This window comes from Cygnus olor, chromosome Z, assembly GCF_009769625.2.
Source record: "Cygnus olor isolate bCygOlo1 chromosome Z, bCygOlo1.pri.v2, whole genome shotgun sequence".
Classification (NCBI taxonomy): Eukaryota; Metazoa; Chordata; class Aves; order Anseriformes; family Anatidae; genus Cygnus; species Cygnus olor.
Window position 1 is genome coordinate 59,589,114 of NC_049198.1, and position 24,303 is coordinate 59,613,416.

At 40.0% G+C, this 24,303-nt stretch overlaps 1 protein-coding gene across 2 annotated transcripts; it reads left to right on the top strand.

The window, feature by feature from the left end:
* The first annotated feature begins 1,397 nt into the window (after positions 1-1,397).
* Positions 1,398-23,720, top strand: DCP2 (decapping mRNA 2). Of its 2 annotated transcripts, none has more exons than XM_040541691.1 (11): positions 1,398-1,556; positions 7,879-8,030; positions 9,617-9,744; positions 10,193-10,291; positions 12,689-12,841; positions 13,638-13,750; positions 13,859-13,966; positions 14,642-14,765; positions 15,094-15,204; positions 16,855-16,906; positions 17,985-23,720. In XM_040541691.1, exons 1-11 carry the CDS (start codon positions 1,504-1,506, stop codon positions 18,146-18,148), a joined length of 1,257 nt encoding a protein of 418 aa, XP_040397625.1. In that variant the 5' UTR covers positions 1,398-1,503; the 3' UTR covers positions 18,149-23,720. The 2 variants fall into 2 exon arrangements, with proteins under 2 accessions (XP_040397625.1, XP_040397626.1); XM_040541692.1 differs by having other exon boundaries at positions 1,401-1,556; positions 15,097-15,204.
* The last annotated feature ends 583 nt before the right edge of the window (positions 23,721-24,303 follow it).

Sequence of the window (24,303 nt, forward strand, 5' to 3'; positions counted from 1 at the left end):
TCTTTATAGACCCTGTATATCTACCCCTTCTGGTAGAAACAGAACTCACTGGAACCCTGAGCAATGGGATTTACTAGTTTGCACTCAGAGCCTTCCACCTGTCTCTGTCTAGCCATATCAAGAGCCATCCCTTCCTCATTCAAACTACTTCCATGTGTGAAGATTGATGCCAGCCACCCATCATCTCAAATATCACAACAAAAAAGGTACTGGGGCAAATGTCATTGTCAAATACCACTGCCAGAGTTTGCCAATATATCTAAATCTGCTGCTTCTACCAAGATTGTGCTCCAAAATTTTCTTATAATACATGTCACTTCCAGAGCCACCAGTGTCTTTATTCCTTAATTTTAGCAAGGAGGCAGATTATATATTCATCATTTTCCTTCCCTAACAGTTGAAAAATGAGTTGTGAATATGCTTCTTGTGTCTTCAGGACATCACTGACCTGGTGTCTTTATTAGTGCCTTTCTTTATTCAAATGCGCCTGTAAGCATGTTGAGTTCATAATGAAGTGTTTAATTGCATAGCACAGCCAGAGCCAAAAATCATGGCATTTTTCTATAAGTTTTTGTTTCTTTGCTTGGCTAGTTGTCTTCTAAGATTGAAATTTGAACCAGGGAGTTGAACGTGCTCAGTTCAACTGTTCAATACCTGCTGGCATGCCAGAGGTAGAACAGCAGGGGGAAGCATGAAACGGGACTTAGTCCCACTAAAGCTTTCAGCAAGTTAGATTGGGTAAATTCATTCCAATTAACCTACTCGAGGCTGGTGCAACTATCATCCCATCAGCCTCACGCTCACACATTCTTAACCTCTCTCCTCCACGGATAGTGACATAGCTGATCCTGCTCATCCACGTAGCTAGAGCAGAAAGCTATTCACCGTTTTATACTGTAAGTTTTCCACCTGTTTTGTCCCCAGTGTTCCAGTGCAGAGAAGGATGGGACTGCAGCAACCTGACAGTTAGACTGCGGTCTGAGGGAGCCCTGGCACCATGGCGGTGCCAAACACACCCGCACCTCTGACTGAAACCCGCGGCGGGACGAGCAGCGGGCGCCCCCCGGCGGCTGCAGCCGCCGCAGAGAGCCCTTTACACGCGTTCGGTGCCTCATTACGGCCTCCAGGAACTCAAAGCGTCCTGGGTCCCAGCGCCTCACACGGAGGCGGACCGTTAGCCGGGCACAGAGACGGCCGCCCCCCGCCCCCAAGATGGCGGCGGCCGCCCCGTCCCGTCAGCGGCGCCCCATTGGCCGCTCCCCGCGATCACCCGAGGGCCGCGCTCCGCGCCGCGCCGCTCCCTCCCATTGGCCGTCCGCGCCGCTGCGCGCCGCCGATTGGCGGAGGAAGCCGCCGCTCACCGCCGGCCCCGCCCCTCGCCGTCCGCCGGGCGGGCGGCCAGCAGCCCCGCCCCTCCCCCCCCCCCCCCCGCCGCCGCCGCCGCCGCCGCCGCCGCCGCGCCGCGTCCGGGCCCTGCCGCGCCGGGATGAGCCGCGCTCCGCCATGGAGACCAAACGGGCCGAGATCCCCAGCAGCGTCCTGGACGACTTGTGCAGGTGGGGGGCCTGCCGGCAGGGCGCCAGCCTCGCCCCCCCGCCGTCCCGTGGTGCTGCGGGCGCGCGGCGGCCGTTGCGGGGGCGGGCGCGCGGCCTAGCCGTTGGGCGGGGCGGCCGCTGACGGAGCGGCCCCGGCCGCGGCCCCAGCGGTCGTGGGGGGGGAGGGGGGCCAGTCCCGTCACGGTGAGGGCGTTCGGCGCCCGTGGGGGCTCTCTTTGGGGCGGGCGGGGAGCTTTTTTATTTATTTTTTATTTTTTTTTTTATTTTTATTTTTCTCGTGATCTCAGCTTGCGGTCGTCTGAGGGCTGTTGAAGTCACGGGGCCATCCTCAGGATGTGGCGCCCGAAAGTGGCTGTGATGCTTCGTGACTAAAAAACTGCCCTCCTGTTCTGCCGCCCCAAAAGTCTGAACTGCGTACGTGCAATAGGAAAAGATTGCTAGAGACAAAGCGTAGTCTGCTTGCCCGGAATTAGTGTTCTCGAGTGAGTGAAAATGCTGAGGAGTAACAGCACCGCAGGAAGCTGGAACTGCTCTGCTCACCCCACCACCTATCAAACGTGAGGGTCAGAGCACGCAATACACCAGTAAACTTTCAGTTCTTTAGTTTCGGCTTTTGAAGCTTGTTATACTTCTGTGTGTCTGCTCTGAGCTCCCTACACAGTGCTGGGGCTCTTTTAGATGTCTGCTCACACATGAAGAAGGGTTTAAGGCTTTTTCAGAAAGTCAGGAGGAGAATTAAAATACAGAACTGAAATAGGCAGCCTATTAGTGCGAGTCCTGTGGGGTGACTAGTAGAAGGTCACACAAGTAATCAGGTCTTACATTGTTACGGGGTTAGCTACACTCTCTTACCTTGTTCCAGGCTGCTCTCGTCTTCTGTATTTGAAATGGTGTCTTGCTTTGTAATCGTACAAATTTAGTAAAGTGGTTTTATTTATTTATTTTTATTATTTTTTTTAAGCCTCAGAATAGTAGACTTGCAGTTACCATCTGTCCTGTTCTTCATCTTTTCCTCATGGTTTGTTGACTTGCATTAGTGCCAATGGATCAGCCCTCAAATACATTGCCATGTGTGGGGCATGGACAGAACAACTGAAGGGAGCAGAGGAGTCAGGCTTTGAGTCTGTGGGAAAGAGAATTTTGCTATGCACAAAAAGAAATGACAGGGCCTGATACGCCTTGGCTCAAGGGAGGTTAAATTTTAAATAAGTGGAAGATCAGTCAGTGTTGCTGTGCTTCAGGTGGTTGGCTATAAATGGGTTATTAAAACATGTATCACTTCCTACATTCTTCTATCTACACATGATATTGACAGAAATTCTGAAAGAGCAAATTTTCATACTCAGTTACTAGGCTTATTGAGAAGAGTGCTTACAGAGAAGAAGAAAATTTCTAGCCCAACCTATACCCTTACTGTATAGTTTATTCTTGTACTATATAACTTCTTTAATTCTATCAGCAAATGACACTTTGCTACTTAAGTAATTGTGGTAATTTCAATATAACAGGTTTGGAAACTCACAGGGCCCGTAGGACCTATCTATTACATTTTTGCATGAACTGTAGCATTGTAAACAGCAAATGTAAGTAACTGTTGGTGAACTTTTAGGAGATGGCATGCACTTTTTAGTTTAGTAAGAATAATGTGACAAAAAACAGGCTTCCAAGTCATGCTTGCCTAGTAGTTGAGGGTTTAGGGTTTTTTTTTTAAAGTTTGAAAACCAAAAAACTAAGTTGAAACTTAGATGTCCACAGAACAGAACTATTGTCTTTTTGTGTCTTGAGAGTATTGGAGAATCTTTTAGACTTTAACACTTCAGTTTTGAACAGGATTATTATTATTATTAATTTTGCTGGGAAAAAAGTCTGGATCCTCTAATTTGTTAACTCTGTTTGTTAAATGTTTGTGTACACAGGAGACACAATCATCAGATACTTCTGACTGTATCTGCTATTTAACCTGCTTGACATTTAATACATTTCTTTATGACAGAAGGACCATTGTGAGCTGGAGTTAATGCAATTAACGTACAAAGTGATGAATTAAAATATGTTTGGATTTTCCTTTAAGCTGAATCACTTTCTTTAGAAGCCACAGAGAGGCTACTCAGAGAGGTTCCTGCTAGGTCCGCAGATCACTTTCAGCTGTTCCACCTAGTTCAGCCAATTAGTCTAAGTAGTAATTCAGCCGTTCAGAGCAGCTACAGCTGTTTTAATCCCTGCAGGTAATCCTTTTGACTGTTCCTGGCTCCAAAGGCATACAAAGGTACCTTACCTGGTATCTTCATTTTGTATGACTTGAGGTGAGGGTGTGGTGTGTTAATTAGTTTGCTAGATAGTTTGGGGAAAAAAAAAGAGGTACTGCTGGGTAACCTTTGCCATATGAATTATTTTATTTTTGCCATTGTGGTTTAAAGCTTCCCAGTTCTTATGTAATGTGCAGGATGATGGGATTTCTTCTTGCAGTAACCAGTTTTGATCTTACTGCCAAATACTATTCAATTGTATGGTTAATTGGGCTAAGTATCTGCATTTCTATCGTCTGCAGTCACTTAAGTAACTCAGTTTTGAGATGGGTAAACTTTGAGATATGCCTGTATTATGTTCTTAGGTAGGATTTGTGACAATGTTACTAACTGGGCTAGTCTGTTCAAAAAGTTTGGCTTGCAGTGTTTGTGCAGCGGTGTATTTTGGTGAGGGTAAAGTTTGGCAGTTTAGTAGCAACTGTAGTATTCATCAAAAAATAAACCCCAACAACTACAACAACAAAAAGCCACAAGTTTTTCCAACAGTTGAAAATAACAATTAGGCTTCCAAATTCAGGGGGCTGTTTGAGGATTGAGTATAGGTGATAATGGTGGTGGTGATTATTGTTAAATGCTTTCCTTGCAAAACTATTCTCCTAAGGGTAACAAAATAAGATTAACAACAGTAGTCTAATGCATTTGCCCTGAACATTTCTTCTCAAGCTACATAACAGCTTTTTCCTGCTACTAAACTAAGCTAAAAAAATTAAACACAACTCTTGTTCAGAGCGTTATGTGTTACTTGGCAGCATGTGGAGACAAGTTGAAAGCTAAAGCCAGGTACATAATGTCTTCAAGCCTTTGTTGAGTACTCAGGCTGTTTTGGAATTACAGAATGCTAGGTTACAATTTATTCTAGTTCTGGTAAGTTTAACGTGTGTTTATACTTAAATAATAGGACTATTCTGACCTGTTCTTTTAATATGTCACAGGTGTCCACATTATTCTTCACCATGCTGCCTTGTGCTGCTGAGTTGTACTTTACTGAGTAAGGAGGTACAGTGTCTTCATGTAGGGTCTGGGGCTTGATGCTCTCTTTCCTATAAGCACTCCTGCATTTGTGCCTCCTCTCCCCACCCTGAGCAATGCACAGGGATGGGGAATGGGGCTCACGTTCAGTCCATCCCAGCTCCTCTCTGCTGCTCCGTCCATCTCTGCTGTGGGTCCTTCCCGCAGGATGCAGCCCCTAAGGAAGCATCCTGCTGCTCTACTAGCGGGCTACAGTGTGGGCACCTGCCCTGTCCTCTATCCCTGCACTCTGAACCTGTACTTGTGCAGCTCTTTCAGACTTGTTTTCTCCTCCACTTCTCTGTCTGCCCAGCATTTTCCCCCCTTTCTTAAACCTGTTTTCCCGGCGTGCCGTCATCGCGGCTGCAGGGCCTGGCCGTGCCCTGCGGTGAGGCTGCTGGAGCCGTCTGGAACCGGCTGTGTCTGGCATGGGGCAGTGCCCCGTGACACTTAGAAGTGCAGGTTGTTAGACTTCACTTACTCTAGAAAAGTTAGCTTTTTGATTTGTAAGTAGTAGTATTAATTGTTTTTGCTTTTATTGCTAGGGCTGACATGTTCTTAATTCCTTTTGGGTACTACTTCTGTGTATTGTATCTTCAGATTAATGTTAGCTGCAGTGTAGGGGTAAGAAAGCATCTACTAGTTATAATGTAAAATAGGCTTTAAAAAAAACCAACAACTTTGAGCTACCACAGCTTTATATGTAAGGAATGTTTATATATAGTTATAATATAAAGTAGGCCTAAAAAAAATAAAAACCTTTGAGCTACCACAGCTTTATATGTAAGGAGTGTTTTCAGCAGTAATACAGCCTTCAAGAAGGGAGCAGTGTGGGTGTTACTTACAAAGTGAAAATTGCCAAGGAGGAAAATATTCTTGTTGAAGTGAATAAGGCTATTTATGTAAGAGTATCTGGTCAAGGACCTTTTTCAATGCAAAGGATAATGAGCAAAGGAGGAATCCATAAATAAAGCATACTGGGACACAGACCAGACAGACAAGTGATAAGAGGGGCAGTGATGAGAACCAAACCTGATCAACCTCACTAACTGATGAGGGCATGAGAAAGTGAGAACATTTATTCCAGTGAGGTTGTCTGACTGGGAACCTTCTCAGTCAGGAAAGAAGGGGAAAAGGGGGAAACCAAGAACAAAAATATACAGAGACACAGACTCTCTTTCTAGGAAAAGAAAAATGGAGATGGGGACAAGAAACAAACCCCTTGGTTGCAGTGGCTGACAGGCTGTTGAGAAACTACAGGCCCTGCTTCCAAGAAGATCAGCCTGGACCTCACGGCTGATAAGGCTGATGGAGCCGTACAGACCCACGGGGGGACGTGCAAAGTGTGGGTGGGCAGAAGGGAGTGTGAAACAGGACCATCAGTACGCTTGTTTGGCAGAGCCCTGCACCCGATCACCACATTCTGTCCTGTCTTCTTGTGTCTCACTCAGTCTTTCCTTCACAGTCTGCGTGCTCTCACTGTGCCACGGGTGGGTGTGCTGCAAGTGCCAGCCACTGGTGAGGCGGGGAGAGGGAGCGAGGGTCCTGGCATCAGTATCAGGAGGGCCCATCGCTGTCTGGACCTCCAGAGCGCCCTTCAGGTTGTGGGACTGGAGCGTGGCTGCTGGGCTGGCTGCATGAGAGGGCTGGGTGTCAGCGGCTGGGGTCCCTGCTGCCAGCCACTGGGGCTGGAGCAGCGCATCTCCCCAGAAGCAGAACTGGGGTGGGGGGCGAGCATCTGTATCTTCCCCAAAAGTGATGTGTTTGTGCGTTCACTAGCAAACTTCACATGGGAGCAGCAGGCGGGCAAGGGGCAGGGGTGCCAGGTGGGCAGAGGCGCTGTGTCAGGGCTGTGGGAGGTGGATGTGCAATGTGTGTGTCCTGCTGGCCTGGGGACGTCGCCTGTGTGCTGCACCAGGGCCTGCTGGCTCTGCCAGCCCCAGGGCAGGAGGAGATGGTGCTGTGCCTCTCAGGGACGGGGTCCTGTCCCTCAGGGACAGGGTCCTGTTGCAGGTGCACTGTCTGGGGCTGCCTGTGTGGCTGGCCATCTCGTGGTCTCTGGGACGGGTGCTTGGCCTCACTACTGGCTGAGCCTGTGAACAGGAAAGGGCAGCCGAGGCCCTGGGCTCTGGGCTGGGCTGGAGGGCATTCTTGGCCACAGCTGGTGGAGGAGGAGGAGGCTGATCTTGGCATTCCTTAATGACTCACACTTGTAAATTTTAAGTAAAGATGTCTGAAGTGCTGTCAGTTCTGGCAAAGATATTACAGGCCTTTGGATTTTACCTGGTGTGCCTCAGGAGTTGGGTTTAAAACAGCTCTGTCAAATGCTTTAAGTTCAATCGGGTGGGTGGCCATAAATATCCAAAAGTAAAATTATTTTATTCTTGATCTTACAATTGATAAATAAAGTTTCTGTGTAAATAAAATGAGCTATCGCAGAGTATTGCTACTCGGCTGTATATCTCTGGAACTGTGTGTGCCAGTATCTGAGCTGAAACATAAAGCAGACTTGAAAAATAAACCAACTGTCCACTTTCTGTTCCAGATTGCGAAAACTAATGGGACCATACTGAGTTTTAAAATTTGTGTGAATTAATAGTTTACCGTGTTTTTCAGTGAAAATAGACGTCTGTGTTTAACTTGTATTCAGAAGAACTGTGTAGACTTGTTATCAAGAGTTTGCAGATGTTCTTTACTGGACATTTAAAAATGTTTTCATTCTTGTAGCTGTTTACATAGGCTGTCCTTCCCCTCCCTGTTTTCACAATACTTAATTTACTTAGTTCCTTGTAATTGATTTTTGTAGAAGAACATCATGATCCATTTTCTTTCTTGACTTTTAAAGATTTATTTTCATAAGAAAAAACTTTTGCTGTCCAGACCCCCAAGAAGATCTGTTGCTCTGTGTTAATGGATCAGGAATTCCACTGCTGTAATGCATTTTTGTTTTCAGATTTGTTTAAATCAATAGACTTGGCTAATCATGCCTTTTTTTTATTTCTTGGCAGCCGATTTATTTTGCACATTCCAAGCGAAGAGAGAGACAATGCAATCAGAGTATGCTTTCAGATTGAACTTGCCCATTGGTTTTACTTGGATTTCTACATGCAAAACACACCAGGATTACCTCAGTGTGGGATAAGAGATTTTGCGAAAGCTGATATCCTTTTTATTACTGTGATTGCTTTCTGTCTCGGTGGTCGAAGTATAAACTGAATATTGTTAACAAAACTTTATACTTGCAGCAGGAAAATGACAGTTCATGTGTTAATGATTAAAGCTTGCTATTGCTAGATATGTGATTTTTATCTCTTCATTGCTTTCATAATTTTGTGGCATCCATAGAAGAGTTGTTTCTCATTTGGCTTAAGACTATGGACAACAGGTAATTTCTCTGAGGATTTTTCCTTGTGGCTGCAGTTTGACAGAGTAGGTGGGCTTCAGAGATGCTGGAGCTCTTTATGGTGTTCTCTCCTTAATTTAATCTCTTTCCAAGGAAATGCTGATGTAAATGTTAAGCTGAAGATGGTATGTGTTCCCTGATGGGTAGCTGTATGTATTTGTGTCATGCGTAGATGCTGCTATAAACAGTCCTGTTGGCAGGAGAAAGGACGCATGACTACTAAATTCTAATAATTAACTTCCACTTTTTTTCTTTGCTCAAAAGGCCTGATAAAACTTAGACAATGTAGTCCTCACTGGGGAAAAGCTCATAAAGTAAACTTCATGCCAGCATCCAGTAATTGTTTTATTGGTAAGCTTTTCTCGTTGATGTGGGACTGCGTGCTGCTTCTAACTTTCATGATATCTCTGGTTTCACTACCCAAAATATTCCTTGTTAGTTTGGTAATGAATTTCTACTTTAACAGTGAACTGTAGAAATGTGATCTTCTGTTATTTGACGTTATGCGATTATTTTTAAGTATTTTTTTTAGATTATAACAGTTTTCAGATCAGCATAATTTCTCTGGCAACTGTAGGCTGTGCAGGAAAAATACAGTAAGACAGATAATATTCATTCATAATATCTTTCCCTCCCTGGCTTACATTTGCTAAAAAATGTTAGTTCTGCTGCAGTGTCTTATGTTATGTACACTGCTAATGAATGTTTGAATGTTTCTTATTGGTAGTATAATTTTGTATATAATATAGTAACTTTCTCATTTCTTTTAAAGCATCTGGAGATTCCCTTTGAAATTTTAGAGTTATAAAAGTTCTGTTCTTATTTTCTCTGTGGTGAGTTTTGATAAAGCGTATTAAATTTAGATTTCTATAACATGATGCCATTAAAAATATTTTTTTTAAATAGGAAATGCTTAAGAAGGGTTTCTGCACAGTAGGCTAACAAATTATTGTGCAAAAAAATTCTCCACTTTAAGCAAGAGAGAGTATTTTTGTCTGTCCCATTAGTTTCAAAATGTAAAAATTTTTAAGACTAACACATTTAAAACAGCAGTTATGTGGATATCTTTTCTTCAAAATTAGAAGACACTTTCAAACAAGCACCATCTTTTTTTCATCTTTTAATTGGGTTGCACTAGAATTGCCAAATTACTTAATTAATGCTTTTTTATCTTTAGAATTTGGTAATGGATTATCCATGATACTTTTAACTTCCAAGAGATTGCATTTTGAAAGTACTAGGAGGATAGTGTGTGGTTATTGTAAATACTGAAATGGCTATCTTTTGTATGACTGCAAGTGATTGGTTACTCAAGTTTTAGCTTCCTTGACGTGCTGCTGTACTCTTCAGTCACTGCCCTTTTTTACTGCCTCAAGGTGAAGATGTACAAAAGGTTTTAGATGAGTGGAAGGAATATAAAATGGGAGTGCCAACCTATGGTGCAATTATTCTTGATGAGACACTTGAAAATGTAAGTATGAAAATAGTTGTGAAGAGCTTGGGGGGAGGATGGCGTGTACTGGCAAAAGTAATCTTTGTAGTTTACATTTTATAATTTTGTAGTGTACATTTGTTGTCTAGTTTAAAAAAAAAAGTGCACACTTCAGATTCACAAAAATCTGACAGATATTTGACACTGAGTGTGTACAAAAGTAGAATATGGGAATAAAACATGGGAGACAGTAAATACTCTTTTGCTTGCTTTCCTATTCAGTTTTGCTTCTTTATTCTGAGTTACGTGATCTCATTTAAAAAAAAAATGCAGTTTTTGCTAGAACACAGAAAACCTAATGGGTTCCTCCTCCAGGCTGAAGTCCCTGTTTTGGGGGGTTGGAAGCAGAGGACAGTGAAGGGAAGAGAATTAATAGAAATCAATTAGAACAGTTGGTGTTGACAGATGTCTTTACTGTATTTTGCAGGTTCTTTTGGTTCAGGGCTATTTAGCAAAGTCTGGTTGGGGATTTCCAAAAGGGAAAGTAAATAAAGAAGAGGCTCCTCATGACTGTGCTGCTAGAGAGGTAAGTTAAAAATCAGCTTAAGGGCACCAAACTTTTTTAAAGTTAAATACGTAAAGTTTTGCTGAGGGCAGGATATATGTGCTAGATGAAAAGACGTTTTACTTAGGTATGTCTTTTATTGAAATCAGGGAAGTAAATTGTCTGTTCTTGTTGGAGTCTTCTGCCGTAGCTTTTAGCGCTTTTCTGAGTGATCACCAAGGGTGTGATTAAGTAGTTTATAATCAGTGTTTGATGTTTTTCATTGTTTTGTACTAACATGCTACGTTAAATGAATGCTATTTTTAAAGTTCAGTTCTGAACTATTAATTGATTTCTAAGTATTACTTTTGGTGCTTGGAAAATATGAGATACTCCATGGCTTTTTGAATATTAAGTTGAGAGGCCACTGCACATACAAGGTGGTAGAAGAATGGGAATTTAACTTGTACGAGAGCTGGGCTGTATAAAGAGACTGAAGAGATGAGCTGGAGGTTGTAGAAGATTATGGAAAAATTGTGAAGAACTTTTATTCAGTGATACAGGAACAAGCAACAATATTGATATATGGCAATTAAGCACTAAAGAAAACAGTCTGTGAGGTTTATTGCTGCAGCAGATAGTAGAGCTTTACGTTGAAAATAGTCTGTGAAAGAACAATACTGATATAAACGCAATGTTCCTCTAACATAATGCATCTGGAACTTCTGACAAGGAAAACTAAGGTGAGGGAAAATAGCAAGATGCTTTAATTTTCTTCATGGTTGGACTGAATTGGTATCTGAGGAGTTGTGGACTTTTCTTAAATATGCCTCTTGAAGATGCAAGAATGTAAAATTCAGCATTTCTGATTTGTTGAGGGTGGTTTCCATACCCCTAAGATATTTAGGAATGACTTGGAAAAGCAAAATAAAGCGTTAGATCTTAACACTACACTTTTATGCAACAGGCATGTATGAGAATTCCTTTCATGTTAGTACTTCCTTATTTTTCAGTGTGTAGTGTTGTTTATATAGTATTGGATGGCTTGCCAAGTGAAATACTTGAGCAGTAGACGCAGTGGGCTGTCACTGCACAGCTCAAGGGATGAGCAGAGACTTAATAAGGTTAAACTAATTATTGAATGCACATCTTACAATCCCCCACCTCACCATAAATAGATTCTTTGATTAAAATTTTGCTAGGCAGTTGCTTGTGTGGTGTGTTTTTTTTCCTTTTTTTTGGGGGGGGGGGGGCGGGGGGTGGGGGCGTGTCTGAAGGGTTGCAGTTGAAGGGAAAGGAGAAAAGAAAAATATATGGACCACAAACAGTGTACATAGCATTTAAAGTGCGCACAGTTATACTGGGAAAAGTATTTTGATGTTTCTAATTTGGAGAATGTATTATAATACACTAGTGAACAACACTTGTTGTGATCTATTTCCATGAAGGTAAATTGTCATTGTGGATGAACTTGCAAATTTTTCAAAGCTAACACATTGCCAAATGTTGTAATGTCGGTAAAATGTGTGTGTAAATCTTTTATTTGTTTCTTTTCTGGAATCAGCACAGGTCAAAAACTTTGAACTGCACCTGCATGTGGTCTAATTGAAGAGGTCTTCTCTGGGCAGTGCCTAGACAGTTCAGTTGTTATTTCAGAACGAATAACCATACTATATGGCTAACCGTTTAGGCAAAACGAGTTTCTGCGATGAATTCATTTAAATCATCTTTAAGAATCAGGAAGAATCAGGACATTATGCTTGTTATCTTTTGAACTCTGCTGTTCCTAATGCACTTAGACATTAAGATTTGCTTGGTTTGCTTTTGATCTTTACGTAAGGGTTTTTAGTACTAATTTGAAGACTGAGTGTCATTATTTGCTTTGTATTAAGAACTTGAGTCTTTTTTAATATTTGTGCTTAATTTCCTCTACATTTTGAAAAATTGAACTTGAAACCATTTTGCTGATATTGATATATGCACTTGAGCACAAGATATTGTAAGTATTACCTGCTGTAGCTACTTTAGGTGGTTATTCAGTTTTATTTTTTTCTTTTACATATTCACAGGCAGGACCACAAGCTGTGTAGTTTCTAGTCAACACATCACTGTTTCAGGAAACAGCTAAGTTAATGTAAAGGAGCAGTGCACAGCTTTGGAGCTTTAAACTTCACAGTTTAATAGAAGAGGCTTTACTGAAGATGCTGTCCTACTGTTTAGTTCTAAATCTAGTCTTTAAAAATTTAACTGAGGAGTCCTACCTCTGGATTACTGGCAATGGGGCTTAATAGCCTTTTCCATTTCATATACCTGTGGTTCTCCTCTTCAGTTGCCTGCTCTCATGAGTAGGTCTGAAAACTATTTGTGTCTTGCCTTGTGATGATAGGTCCTAAAAGGATAAATTTCAGTATATGCATTGATATCGTTTATGTTTTTCAGGTGTTTGAAGAAACGGGGTTTGACATAAAAGATTATATCTGTAAAGAAGAATACATTGAGCTGCGAATTAATGATCAGTTAGCACGGCTCTACATCATTCCAGGCGTTCCCAAGAACACAAAATTCAACCCTAAAACCAGGAGGGAAATTCGGGTATGTTAAATTGTTTAGTTTTGCGGTTACCTTATTGTGGAGGTTGGGTTTTAAAGCTAATAGCCTGCGAAATAAAAAAACTAACAAACATGATGAATACCTGAAATACTAATTACAAATAGTGTTTTGTCACTGTAGAGTCTTGTCATGTTGTTGCAACTTTAATGGAAAGACTGATTCTTAACAATCTCTGGCATCTCCATTCGTCACGAAAACAACATTAGTACATGCAGTCAAACTGAAATTCCCCCCCATCTTCTTTCTTAGGTAGTCTGTGTGCTAACCATTTTATGTTATTCCTGCCTTTTTTTTTAATTATTATTATTCTATAACAAAACCTGAAACTTGTGCATCAAACTTCATTCCCTTGTTTCTGATAATTTTTGAGCTAGTATTGGTAATCTGGTTTTGATTTTAAATAAAAGCAGCAAGAATACTAGTGGCTTGGAAAATTATTTGAAGCTGCTACCATTATTTACTGCATTCATTGTGCAGTGGGTTTTTTGTTTGCTTGTTTTCTGAAATCCGTATTCAGAATTTAGTTGCCGGATAATACATTTCATGTTTTAGTTATATCTTGGAATGTGTATGAGGTGTACCATCCATTACTCTGTAGTTGCTGTCAGAAGAACAACCCCATCATTAGTTAACGATTTGTAGAAAAAAACTTGCAGTATAATAATAAGCCTTTCATTGTAACTTTTTAATTAAGCATAGTAAGTTTGAAATGTGTTTGTAATGTATTTTCTGCAGCAACAGCAGTGGGTTATTTTGATTTTATTTTTCGTTTTTCTAGAATATTGAGTGGTTTTCCATTGACAAATTGCCATGCCACAGGAATGACATGACCCCCAAGTCCAAGCTAGGTCTGGCACCTAACAAATTTTTTATGGCCATTCCTTTCATCAGGTATGTTCAAGATGAAGCAAATTCTAGGCCGGTGCCTTTCAGAAAACTTTTATTTCTTTAGATTTGTTTTAGTAAATAGATCACATTGAACTTCTGCTTGCTCACCAGGCCATTGAGGGAATGGATTTCCCGAAGGAATGGAGATTCCTCGGAGAGTGACAATGGTTTTTCACCTACAGCGAGCACACCCTCTAAGCCCAACTTGGAAAAAGCTAGGTAAGAACCAGGTCAGTTTAACATCTCTATATCCTTTCTGTAAAATGTTGGTCATATGAAGCCAATTGTCCTTTCTTTGAATATTTCTATTCTAGTAATAGAGTAGGCTAATTATAAGTAAATAATTAGAGGTGTATCTTACAGGCCTGTGAACAGGATGAAAACTTAATAATTATCATCATGATGTGCTTTTTGGAAAATTCTTCAGTGTGATGGAACTGACAGAATTCCTTGAGTCCAGTCTATGGGAATACCTCCCCCCGACCCCCCCCCCCCCCCCCCCCCCCCCCAAAAAAAAAAAAAAAGTGGATACCTTTGAATGTTTCAAGTTATATGCTGGTATGGTTTTTGATTCAGCTAAGCTAGAAGTGGTAGAGCAAATTTTAAAACCTGGACTCACAAAAAGAAGGCTTTGCTCCAGTAATTCAGATCAGGTTAGCACCAACACTTGTTAAAAATGATAACGTGGGACTAGCTTGCTGTCTGTGCTGAACATAAACTTCCTACCAGCAGTCAAAACAAAGTTGTATGAATGCAGTGATCTTTGTTATAGTTCGCACACTAGGTTACTTAAACTTGTCTTGAGATTATTCTCAAAATGCAGAAAGTTCTTTATTTCAGTTCTGCTATCAATAGTTTTTAAGTTGTTTTGTAAACTCTGTTTTCGTGTACTAGATCCAAACTTCGCAGTAGTCAGCAGGTGGTCCCAGATGGCTTTTCAGGAGAGCAGTGGATGAAGCCAAAACAAACACAAAAGCCATACAATCATCCTGAGATGTCTGAAGCATTAAAAATAAAGGTAGGTTGTTTCTTAGGCAAACGTATGTGTCTGGACTATTTAAGACCAATGTCTTTGTTCATAAGTGTTCCTCCCTGGAACTGAAATACTGAATTTTATCACCTAATAATGAAATACTGATTTTTATTTATAGCATGCAAAATCAGAACATTAAAATAAAATTCCAGGGGGTTTCTCAGATTGTTTGCTTGGTACTGACATTAGAGATGGTGTGTATCAGGTGGTAGTTGTGTTATATTAGTTTTAGCTGATAAATAGGGATTGTCAACAAATGATTTTTGATGCTGCCATTTAAACTCTTCCTTCTACTACCTTTTGGACATAATAGCAGAGTCAGAACTTGAGGGGCAACGGCAAAAAGCAGTATCAAGACACTCCCACCCAAAAGAAAAAAACAAATGGAGTCCACAGTCAACCAGCAAAGCAAAACCACACCTTGGTAAGAAAAACCTAGTAGCTATCTCATTAACAAGTTCCAGTAGTGCTTAAGGAATTTACAGGCAGACGTCCTGCTGAGAGAAAGTGCTTATTGCTTCAAAGTATATTTTAACAATATACTTGGCATGTGTCTGTAGGAGTATGACATTTCTTACCTTACAGCATACAGATCTATAGACAATGCATCCTTCCTCTAAAGTTTGCCTTTTGGAACCAAGGCTTATTGTAGCTGTTGAAAATAGCAGCCATGTCAGCAGACAGTCTTCTGCAGCTTTCCAGGTTCCAGCCATAATAAGGATGCCATAATAAGTCAACATAGGACATGTCTGACATGTTTATGTTTTGTAAACAGAGTTTTGTTGTACGACAATTAGATACAAAGTGTTAATGTTTATTGTCTCCCTCCTCAACAGCAAAAACAATGAGATACAGACTTGCCTTGATCTCATATAATTTTAAATTAAATACTGGAATTACACTTCGTAAATTGCAGCGTGTCATTCTTGGTTTATTACCTTTTCCTTGCACTAACTAAATATCCTTGTCCCCAAAGTTTTGCTGGCTGGGAGAAAGTTCACTGAGATACCTGTTTTACAACAACATTTTGATTTTTTTCCCCGCTATTCTTTATGGCTCTCTCAGTCTGTATTGTTGGCTTTTGTGCAGCATTGAGCTGCATGCACTGTTCTCCATGCAGCTCAGCTTGCTTTAATTTTTCTAGATTACTGGCTTTAAGTAGATTCTTCTCATTCTGGCTTGCAGTTACTACCTTCTTTCTGTTTTTCGTGTAAAAGTGCAGAAAATGTAACTACTTCCGTCCTGTAGAATTCTTTTCTTAGCAAGAAACAGTTAACTGCTTTTAGGTCTGCAAGTAGAAGAATGAAAAGCCAAGGAAATGACTGGCCAGAAATTTGGCTGTGTAGAAAAACGTGTAATAATGGAAATCTGTGGGATCTTGATGGAAACAAATGGAACTGTTAATACTCTACTGTGCAGGTTCTTTACAGACTTTGCCACTTCTGTGGTGTTTCATTTGCATTTTCATGATTGTCAGTCCTTTGAAGTTTAAACACTTCATGTCCCAGTGATAACATTTTAATGCCGTTTGGAGGCTTGGGACTCTTAATTTGCATAGTGTAAAGGGCAATACTTTTCTCTGTATTTGTGTTCATAGAGCAGCATACCTAAGGCTAATTCTTTTCACTGGAGAATTCTAATTTTGCATCTCTAATACATGCTAATCTAAGTGGCGGTAGCTGCCTGCTTGCAAATACACACCCCTTGGGTTTTGAGAAAAGCAGATTGAAGAACAGGCTTATGCATATGCAATTTCGAGTCCATACCATCATGCTGCAAGACCTTTCGGGCTTACAGTATTTAGAAAACAGTCAATTTTTTTTCTTAAAAGCTTGCATTTTAAGAATGATTGGTCACTTGCTACAAGATTGCAATGCTTCTGAAAGACTTGTGGATTTGATGCATACTAAAGTAATAAATTCATCCTGAATTGTAAGTAAAACAATTCACACAGGAGGTGTATCAAATCAATATAACAGTCACACCTCTTGGCTGACACTTAAGCTATACTCCCAAGAAAGGGAATGGTTTTTTTTTTTAATTAAGGGTAATATGTGTTTTTTCTCTTAACCAGAAATGTGAAAAAAGGCTTAATCCAAGAAGACTTCAAGATAACTTTGAAACAGGCAAGTATACTCTGAATTTCCATCCAAAGTCATAGAATCATAGAGCCATTTTAGTGTGGAAAAGACACATGAAGACCCTTAAGATCATTATATCCAACCATGACCAGACACTGACAAGTCTACCACTAAACCATGACCTTAAGCACCACATCCACGCCTCTTAAATACCTCCAGAGATCACAGAATCACAGAATTGTAGGGGTTGGAAGGGACCTCAAGATATCATGTGGTCCAACCCCCCTGCCAAAGCAGGTTCCCTTCCTCCCTTCCTCCCTTCCTCCCCTCTTTCTTTCTCTCCTGAGCAGGTTGCCCAGGTAGGCATCCAGATGGGCCTTGAATACCTCTAGAGGAGGAGACACCACAACCTCCCTGGGCAGCCTGTTCCAGTGCAGATTTATGCACTGAAGTCATGTATTAAAAACTGAAAGCACCTGACTAATGATGGTTGCAGTTCCTTCCTTGTATGTCAATCTACCAAGTGCTATAAAGTCGTATTTTTCTAAGGAAGTCTGAGTTCCTCTTTATCTGGTTAATTTAATGTGATGCAATCATGTTGGTTTTACAATTCTTCTAATTAATTGTGAAAATTCCCAGATTACACTGTGTTGCTGGGTGAAAAGTACCTAAAGGCTGGTTTAGGAAAGTAGCATCTCAGTTGACAGAATGCTGTTAATTATGTGTTGGTTGAAGGCTTTCTGTCCTGCTAACAATAAGCTGCAGTCAATACAGGGCTACTCTGGAGTGCTTACACAGTGCTTTACTTCCTGCTCAGAAAATAGGGCCACATTTCTTTCCTTCTCATCATGATATAAATTGTAAAGCAGTAACCTGTGGGTAAAACTGTCAATTGAAAGTGCCCCCAAATTGCTGTGACTTTAAGATTTGTTCTAGCCACTAGATGACTTGTAAGTATGGCTGTTTCATTTACCTTTTTCTGTTTGTGACCATGGAAACAGACTTTTTCATAAATATTAATTAAATGTGCATTTCAGGTATGGCTTTGTATTATCATTGATCCTTTCACTGATAACTAGACATCTAAAATTTGTTCCATGTTTTTTTTTTCCTCTTTAAATAGATGTACCATATGAGATGTGTTGTTCCAGTGAAGACCCGGTGGTAGAAAATGTAGAGGGGCACTCTGTGGCATGCAACGGCAATAACAAATTTGCTTTCTCATCAAGAGCTTTCTTGAGTTTCAAGTTTGACCATGATGCCATAATGAAATGTTTTGACCCCTGACAGCAAATCTATTATGAACAAAGATCAGATTTGCCTATAGCAATTGCGGGGGGTTTCTTATCCAGCCTTACTCTTTCTCAGGAGTTTTTTTGTTGTCGTTTTTTTTTTTTTCTTTATTTGATTATGTGTTTTTAAATGCAATGCAGGGACTGACTGGTGGTTTGGAAGGGTTTATTCTCTTTGCAGTACGGGAGTGGCATAGTCAAGTGTTGCACTTTAAATGCAGTATAGCCTTTGTCCACAAAAGTACCTTTCCAGTGTTCAGTTAACTTGTTCCTAGCTGTGCATTAGAGGGCATTCTTTTTTCCTCATTTTTTTTTAACTTGCTGTGTGTTTTTTAGATTGTCATTGACATTGACTTTTTTGTAGTGTTGGAGTATACCAGCTTGCTAAACTTTTAACTGCTCTGATATAAATTATTGGACTTGTTAGTCATTATTTTATAGTACATTGCAATATTACGACAGTGGCAATGAAGCTGATTCTCAGAGGACTCCTCTCTCTGTCCCAGTAATTTTGAAACCATAAGTTGCACATTTCAAACCTAGCCTCAGCCTGTCATCTTTTCTTTTTCCTGGTGGCTTGCCCACAATATTTTCCCTCGCACTGAAAGTCAATTTCTGTTGGCTGGCAATCAGTAATACTTGAGTCAAATTTATAGCATGACTTCTTCTGTACCTACTCTGCCTCTGTTTCCTGTAAGGATACACAAACTGGGTAGAACTTAGCCTTTCAAAGTGTCTAGCTTCAACTCATGCACTGTCCCCAGCTGGGTAAACAGAAGTTGAAAAGTTTCATGTTATCCCAGTTGTAGCTGCTTTCAAAAAGAAAAGCTCAAACTTCGTTTGTGGGAAGTTACTCATGTAGAATTTATGCTGAATGTAAATAAGCCTCTGTAGATCTTGCCAGGAGGAAAGCAGGTGCATGGATAATAGAATCATTGTGTGACACTAAAAGGCTTAATCAGGCTTGCAATAACTATTTTAAGGATGTCCAGTATTGTATTCTGTGCTGTTGTCCTCAGTTCTCTTGTGTAGTGTATGCTCTGTATATAGTTGTCTTGAATTGCACTTGCAGTTAGCATTTTAATGATGTAGCCTCAGTCTTTTGGAGCTACAACGCTTTCTTAGTAAAAATATCAAAGATCTGAAGAAAAATAAAACCATAACAGTGGAGGTGATGAACTGTTAACTGTTACATCACCGTCATGATTCAAGTTAGGGTGTTTCGAACACAAGCTTTGCAGTTGAGAGAAATGCACTGAACTCACTTGTTACAGCAGCTTGTGGTGCCAAGCATATTTGTCCCAGATTTAAGAATTGATTCTTCTCTAAAATAAAGGTGAGCAATTGGTTACTTCCTAGTTGAATGAACTAGGCCTTCCTCTCTCGTTCAGAGTGTATGCTCGTGCACTGAGTCTTTATGCAACTCATGTGGCATCCAAAAACACAATCCTGGTCTTCCTTCAACTTCCCTACTTCATCTATTACCTAGTGGTTTTCCTCAGAAATAGCTTTAGAACTATCTTCTGGTTTGTTTACCTGCCTGACACCAGGTGATTTGGGACTCTAATGCTGTAATGCTTTCGGCAGTAGGAACCCTGGACTTCTGTATGAGTTAACAGGAGAAACAGACCGCAGCATTTCCTCCTTCTGGAGGACAAGAGTCCTGAGGGCCTTGTCTTTCAAGACCAAATCATGAAATAACTCAATCTAGCTTTGTCTCACCTAGTTTAAAAAAAAATAAATCCAAAGGCTGTAGAAAACAGTAAATGGGTAAATAGTAATAATTGAGAAGGTGGGATAATGCTGGAGGATGTTATGTTACTCAGCTTCAGGTGAAAAATAACCTTTAGTTACTTTTCTAGTGCAAATAGTTGATTTCCCAGCAAAAGTGCCTTTACTCACAGTGAGGCAGAAGTTTGTATTCATATCATGAGGCTGCTACTGCCTGTGGAGTTAGCAAGACTCTCCTAAGGCATGATTCACTATCAGGCTGTGGGAATCTTTAATAAGTAGGTTGACTTAAAATATATATATATATATTAAAAAGAAAAAAAAATCAGTTATTTCATCTAGTGCTCTGTGAAATAAGGGGAATGCTGATGAAACAGTGAACTTCTGTTGTCACAGACAGAGGGAAGTCTTTAAAATGAAGCAAGCATGTCCTACGAGCAGGAGATGCTGACTGCCCTCTGTGTTCACTGGGTCATTTTTGTCTTAGTGAAAGCTTGGTGCAGTGTAAGAGAAGCTGGTTGCTTTGTTAAGCAGCCCAAAGTGGGGCTTATTCATGTCATGATCTTAGTAAATCTAGCCTTAATGTGAGTTGCGGATAAATGTGATAAATATGCAATAACTTTTACTTCCTTGTATAAGGGTACTGTTCCTTGTAGCAGCATTGCTTTTCTGCTTCCTCAGTAAGGTTGCTAAAACAACAAGAGTGTGGCAGCATGTGACCTACCCTATGGTTTCCATCATGCCCCGCACTGTGAACACTTTGAATTGTTTACTATTACTAGTTCATGTTCTTATTTCGCCATCATTTTATAATTAAGTATATTTTCAAGTTTAGAAGTATACAGTTTACATTAGTTTCTGTAAGACAGTGAAGAAATTACAAGTGAGGTATAGATTTCAGTGAGTTTTTATTTCCTGGGAACTAGACACAGAAAAATGAGTAACTGTTTGCATGTCAGACTCAAGCTCATGTCAAGATACTTGAAAATTAAACATTACTCAACTTATGCTTAGGGCTAAAGCAATTCAGAATGCTTGTCTAGAAGGGGTTATTCAGAGTATGATTGGTCACTCAGTGTTCTTGAAATTAAAGAAGACACGGAATTAACCAAACTTTTTGAAAAAAAAAAACCACAAATGTTTGGGTACTGGGAATGAATCTAGTACTAATTTGCAGTTTCTAGTACGACATAAATTCCATGTTTATTGTGAAATTTCTACCATCTCTCCTTTGCAGAGTGGTTTGAACTTTGACTGAAGAGTGATCTGCCTAATTGAATTAATTGTGTTCTATGCTGAAATACTAACTTCAACTCCTTGATGCACATGCATGCTTTTTAAAGTACCTGTGTCTTGTGTAGTTTGAAGTCAGGAAATAGCAGTGTTGAGAAGAGGGTAAATAGCTTTATTTACTGCACAATCAAAGTATTTCTTTTTTATACAATGTAAATTTCTTAGACCAAACTTGCATAAATAGTTTGTAATAGAGTTTTGGGCCTAGTCATTGTTTCAGGCTTCTGTGCTGTGCTCCAACCTTCCTGATTTGATTTAGTGAATTGAGAACAATGCTTACTGTGTTTTTTCCTTCACCTACTTGCAGCTGTAATTTATGGAACAGTTACTTTTAAAAACAAGGCAGGATTCGGGTCTGGCTGTTCCTAACAGACTTGCTCTCAGATTGGAAATTATTTTTTCCAACCCTTACTTACTGTAGTAGGTTTGCTTTTAACGATTTGCAGTATATAGCAGCGCTCGTGTCATTCTGGTGTAAAGAGCAAGAGTCTACATTAAGAATCCAAGCTCCAATACCCTGTGATACAAAATGGTCTTGCTGCTCCATGGGTGACTGGCTTTCCAGTTGTTGGGTCAGTGAGCCATTTAATTCTCAGCTACCTGTTTTCTGTTTATTTTTTACAAATTCTGAGCAACAGAACTTTTTCTTTTTTTTTTTTTCTTTTCCCCAGAGGTAAAGTCAGGTGCCTTCATCTTTTAAATTAGGAAGTTAACTGTAAACTTGTTCGGAAGCTCAAGACTATTGACAGCTGGTAGAATAGCCTCTCTTGTTGATTTAAAAGCAGTTTATTTACAGGAATTTGAGCTTGCACTGTTACTGTTAAAGAGTCTGGTGCTTATACATGACTTCATACTAATTTCAGATTGCTTTTGTTATTACAATATGTCAACTTTTGAAGCAACCAAAATTATTTAAGATGTGGTAAATTTCTACTAAATGAAGGTGCTTTAACAGTAAATTAGGCTTGGCAATGTCACTACTCTTGCATAGTAGGTTTCTGTCCTTACGCATTTATAGCAATAGTCTGGTTCAAGAATGAAAGAAGTAGGCTAAATGCTTGTAATTGCACTGTTCTTCATACTGTACATAAGCACTGATAGATACAGTAGTACTTGTGCTGTGTGTGCATTTCACTGTTTAAAGTAGGTTGTGAACTTACAAGCAAGACAACTTATGTAGCAATTACGTTGGCCATATTCAAAATCATACAAGATAAAAAATGTCCTGGATTAGTCAGAGTACATTAAAAATAAATGCTTGGGTTGTAACGTGTCTTTTCATTGAAAGTGTTAGGTTAAACTAGACCAACTGTACAGGTTCCACATTACAGGAACACCTATCTTCAAACAGCTCTCAGCTGTGGAATACTGGGAAGGAAGTGTAAGAGTCTTCAATTCATCCTTCAGTACTCTGGGGCGCGGGGGGAAGCATGTTTTTCTGTAATCGTCAGGAATTTTCAGGGTACAGAATGCTTAAAATTGAAAAGGTCCACCCTGAAATTTATGGAAAATACCACTGAGTATTTTATCATTCTTAAGCATTTACATTGTTTAGCAGAAGAACTAGCTTTTGATTTGTTCAGTGCCCTGAAGAAAGTGATTACATCCCATGGGGTGTAAATCATTGTAAAACAAGGCATTGATAGCTTTTTAAGAATACAGATCCTATAGACTCAATTCTCTATTACACACCTCTTACTGAGAAAAATTTACTTTGCAAGGTTTTTTAAGCATGTTTGAGTAAAATTTTTAAACTAAGGAGATGAACCATTTATTCTTACTGTTGGGTACGTATTTTTGTTATGCAGGAAAGGTTTGTAAAATTGCATGATTAGCTCTCAGCAAATAACTTCTCAAGCCTATACTTAAAACAGGATCCTTAAGTAACTTTACCATGTCTGCATGGCGTTGCAGTATGTGGAAGCAGTACTTCAACTGTGAGGAGCAGTCTAGCTGGGTTTGCAAGGCACTTTAACATGAAAAACAAACAAAACAAAACAGACCCCACAAAGCTAGGTGGGGTTTTGTTCGTTAATTTTGGCATAATGCTGAATCCTTGTACGTGTTCTAGGACCTAGGCTGACTCAGGAATTGCTGCCCAAAGAAAACTTTTCTGTGCAGCATTGCATGCCTTGCAGAAAAACAGGGAGCCAGTGTTTTATTATATGGCTCATGCATGATGGGTTATGTCTTCCTCCTGTTTGTTCTAAGCTCAAAAACTTAATCTGTTTTCCTCACTGGTATGTAAGTGGCATATCAGTGCTAAGTGTAAAGTACTTACAGCTAGTTGTGAGTTGAACCTATGTAAAGTTACAGATTTTATTCAATTTCCACTATGTTGTCTTGAAGAGGGTTTGTATCGGTCAGCTCTTCAATTTTAGCAAATAAAATCTGTAACTACCTGTAACAAATGTTGTATTGATGATTGTGATTTAATTGTTATTCAATGATTTGGAAACTGAAGCACACCAGTTAAAAGGCTATGACTAAATTGACAGTTTCTTCTATAATGTAATTTTTCTCTAAAATTAAATGATTTTATGTATAAACTGAAGTATGAATATGAGCATTACTGATTAGTGTGAATTCTAAAATCTGTCCTGTTTATTCCTTCACTGTAGAATGTTTAAACTGATATTGCCTTAAACAAATTAGCAGCACTGACCATTTCTATGTGCCAGTTAAAAGCATCATCATTTCTAGAACTACTTCTAAAGGTGGATGAGGGGCATATCAAACACAAGGGGTAGCAAAAATGTTTTTTGAAGTGTTAGATGTACTGAAGAACGGAAGTACACGAATTTCAATCACTGCTTTTAAAGTATTTATGAAGTAGCATATTCTTTGGGTCATATAATTTGTCATTAAAAGGACTGGATGTGTAGAAAAGGTTTCATATGTGCCCTTCCATTTCTGTAAAGTGTTCCTTGACGTAGGAAGCTTTTGGCAAGTATGATCAGATCTCCGGTGAGCTCTTTCAAACTTTTCACGTCCCAGTTATGGGAACGCTCCTGACTATGTCATACCATCTCCCTCAGTCGCCTTCTCTCAGGGAAGGTGACTACGGTACCTCCTCGCAGAGCCCCTGAACAGCAAGGTGACACAGTATGGTAAAGCAACCCCCAA

Bases quoted from the DNA above. Each gene is read 5' to 3' on its own strand.
- DCP2 (XM_040541691.1), top strand. From the start codon at position 1,504: ATGGAGACCAAACGGGCCGAGATCCCCAGCAGCGTCCTGGACGACTTG. The intron at 1,557-7,878 runs GTGGGGGGCCTG...ATTTCTTGGCAG, and splicing joins GTCCTGGACGACTTGTGCAG to CCGATTTATTTTGCACATTC. The intron at 14,766-15,093 runs GTAGGTTGTTTC...TGGACATAATAG, and splicing joins CTGAAGCATTAAAAATAAAG to CAGAGTCAGAACTTGAGGGG.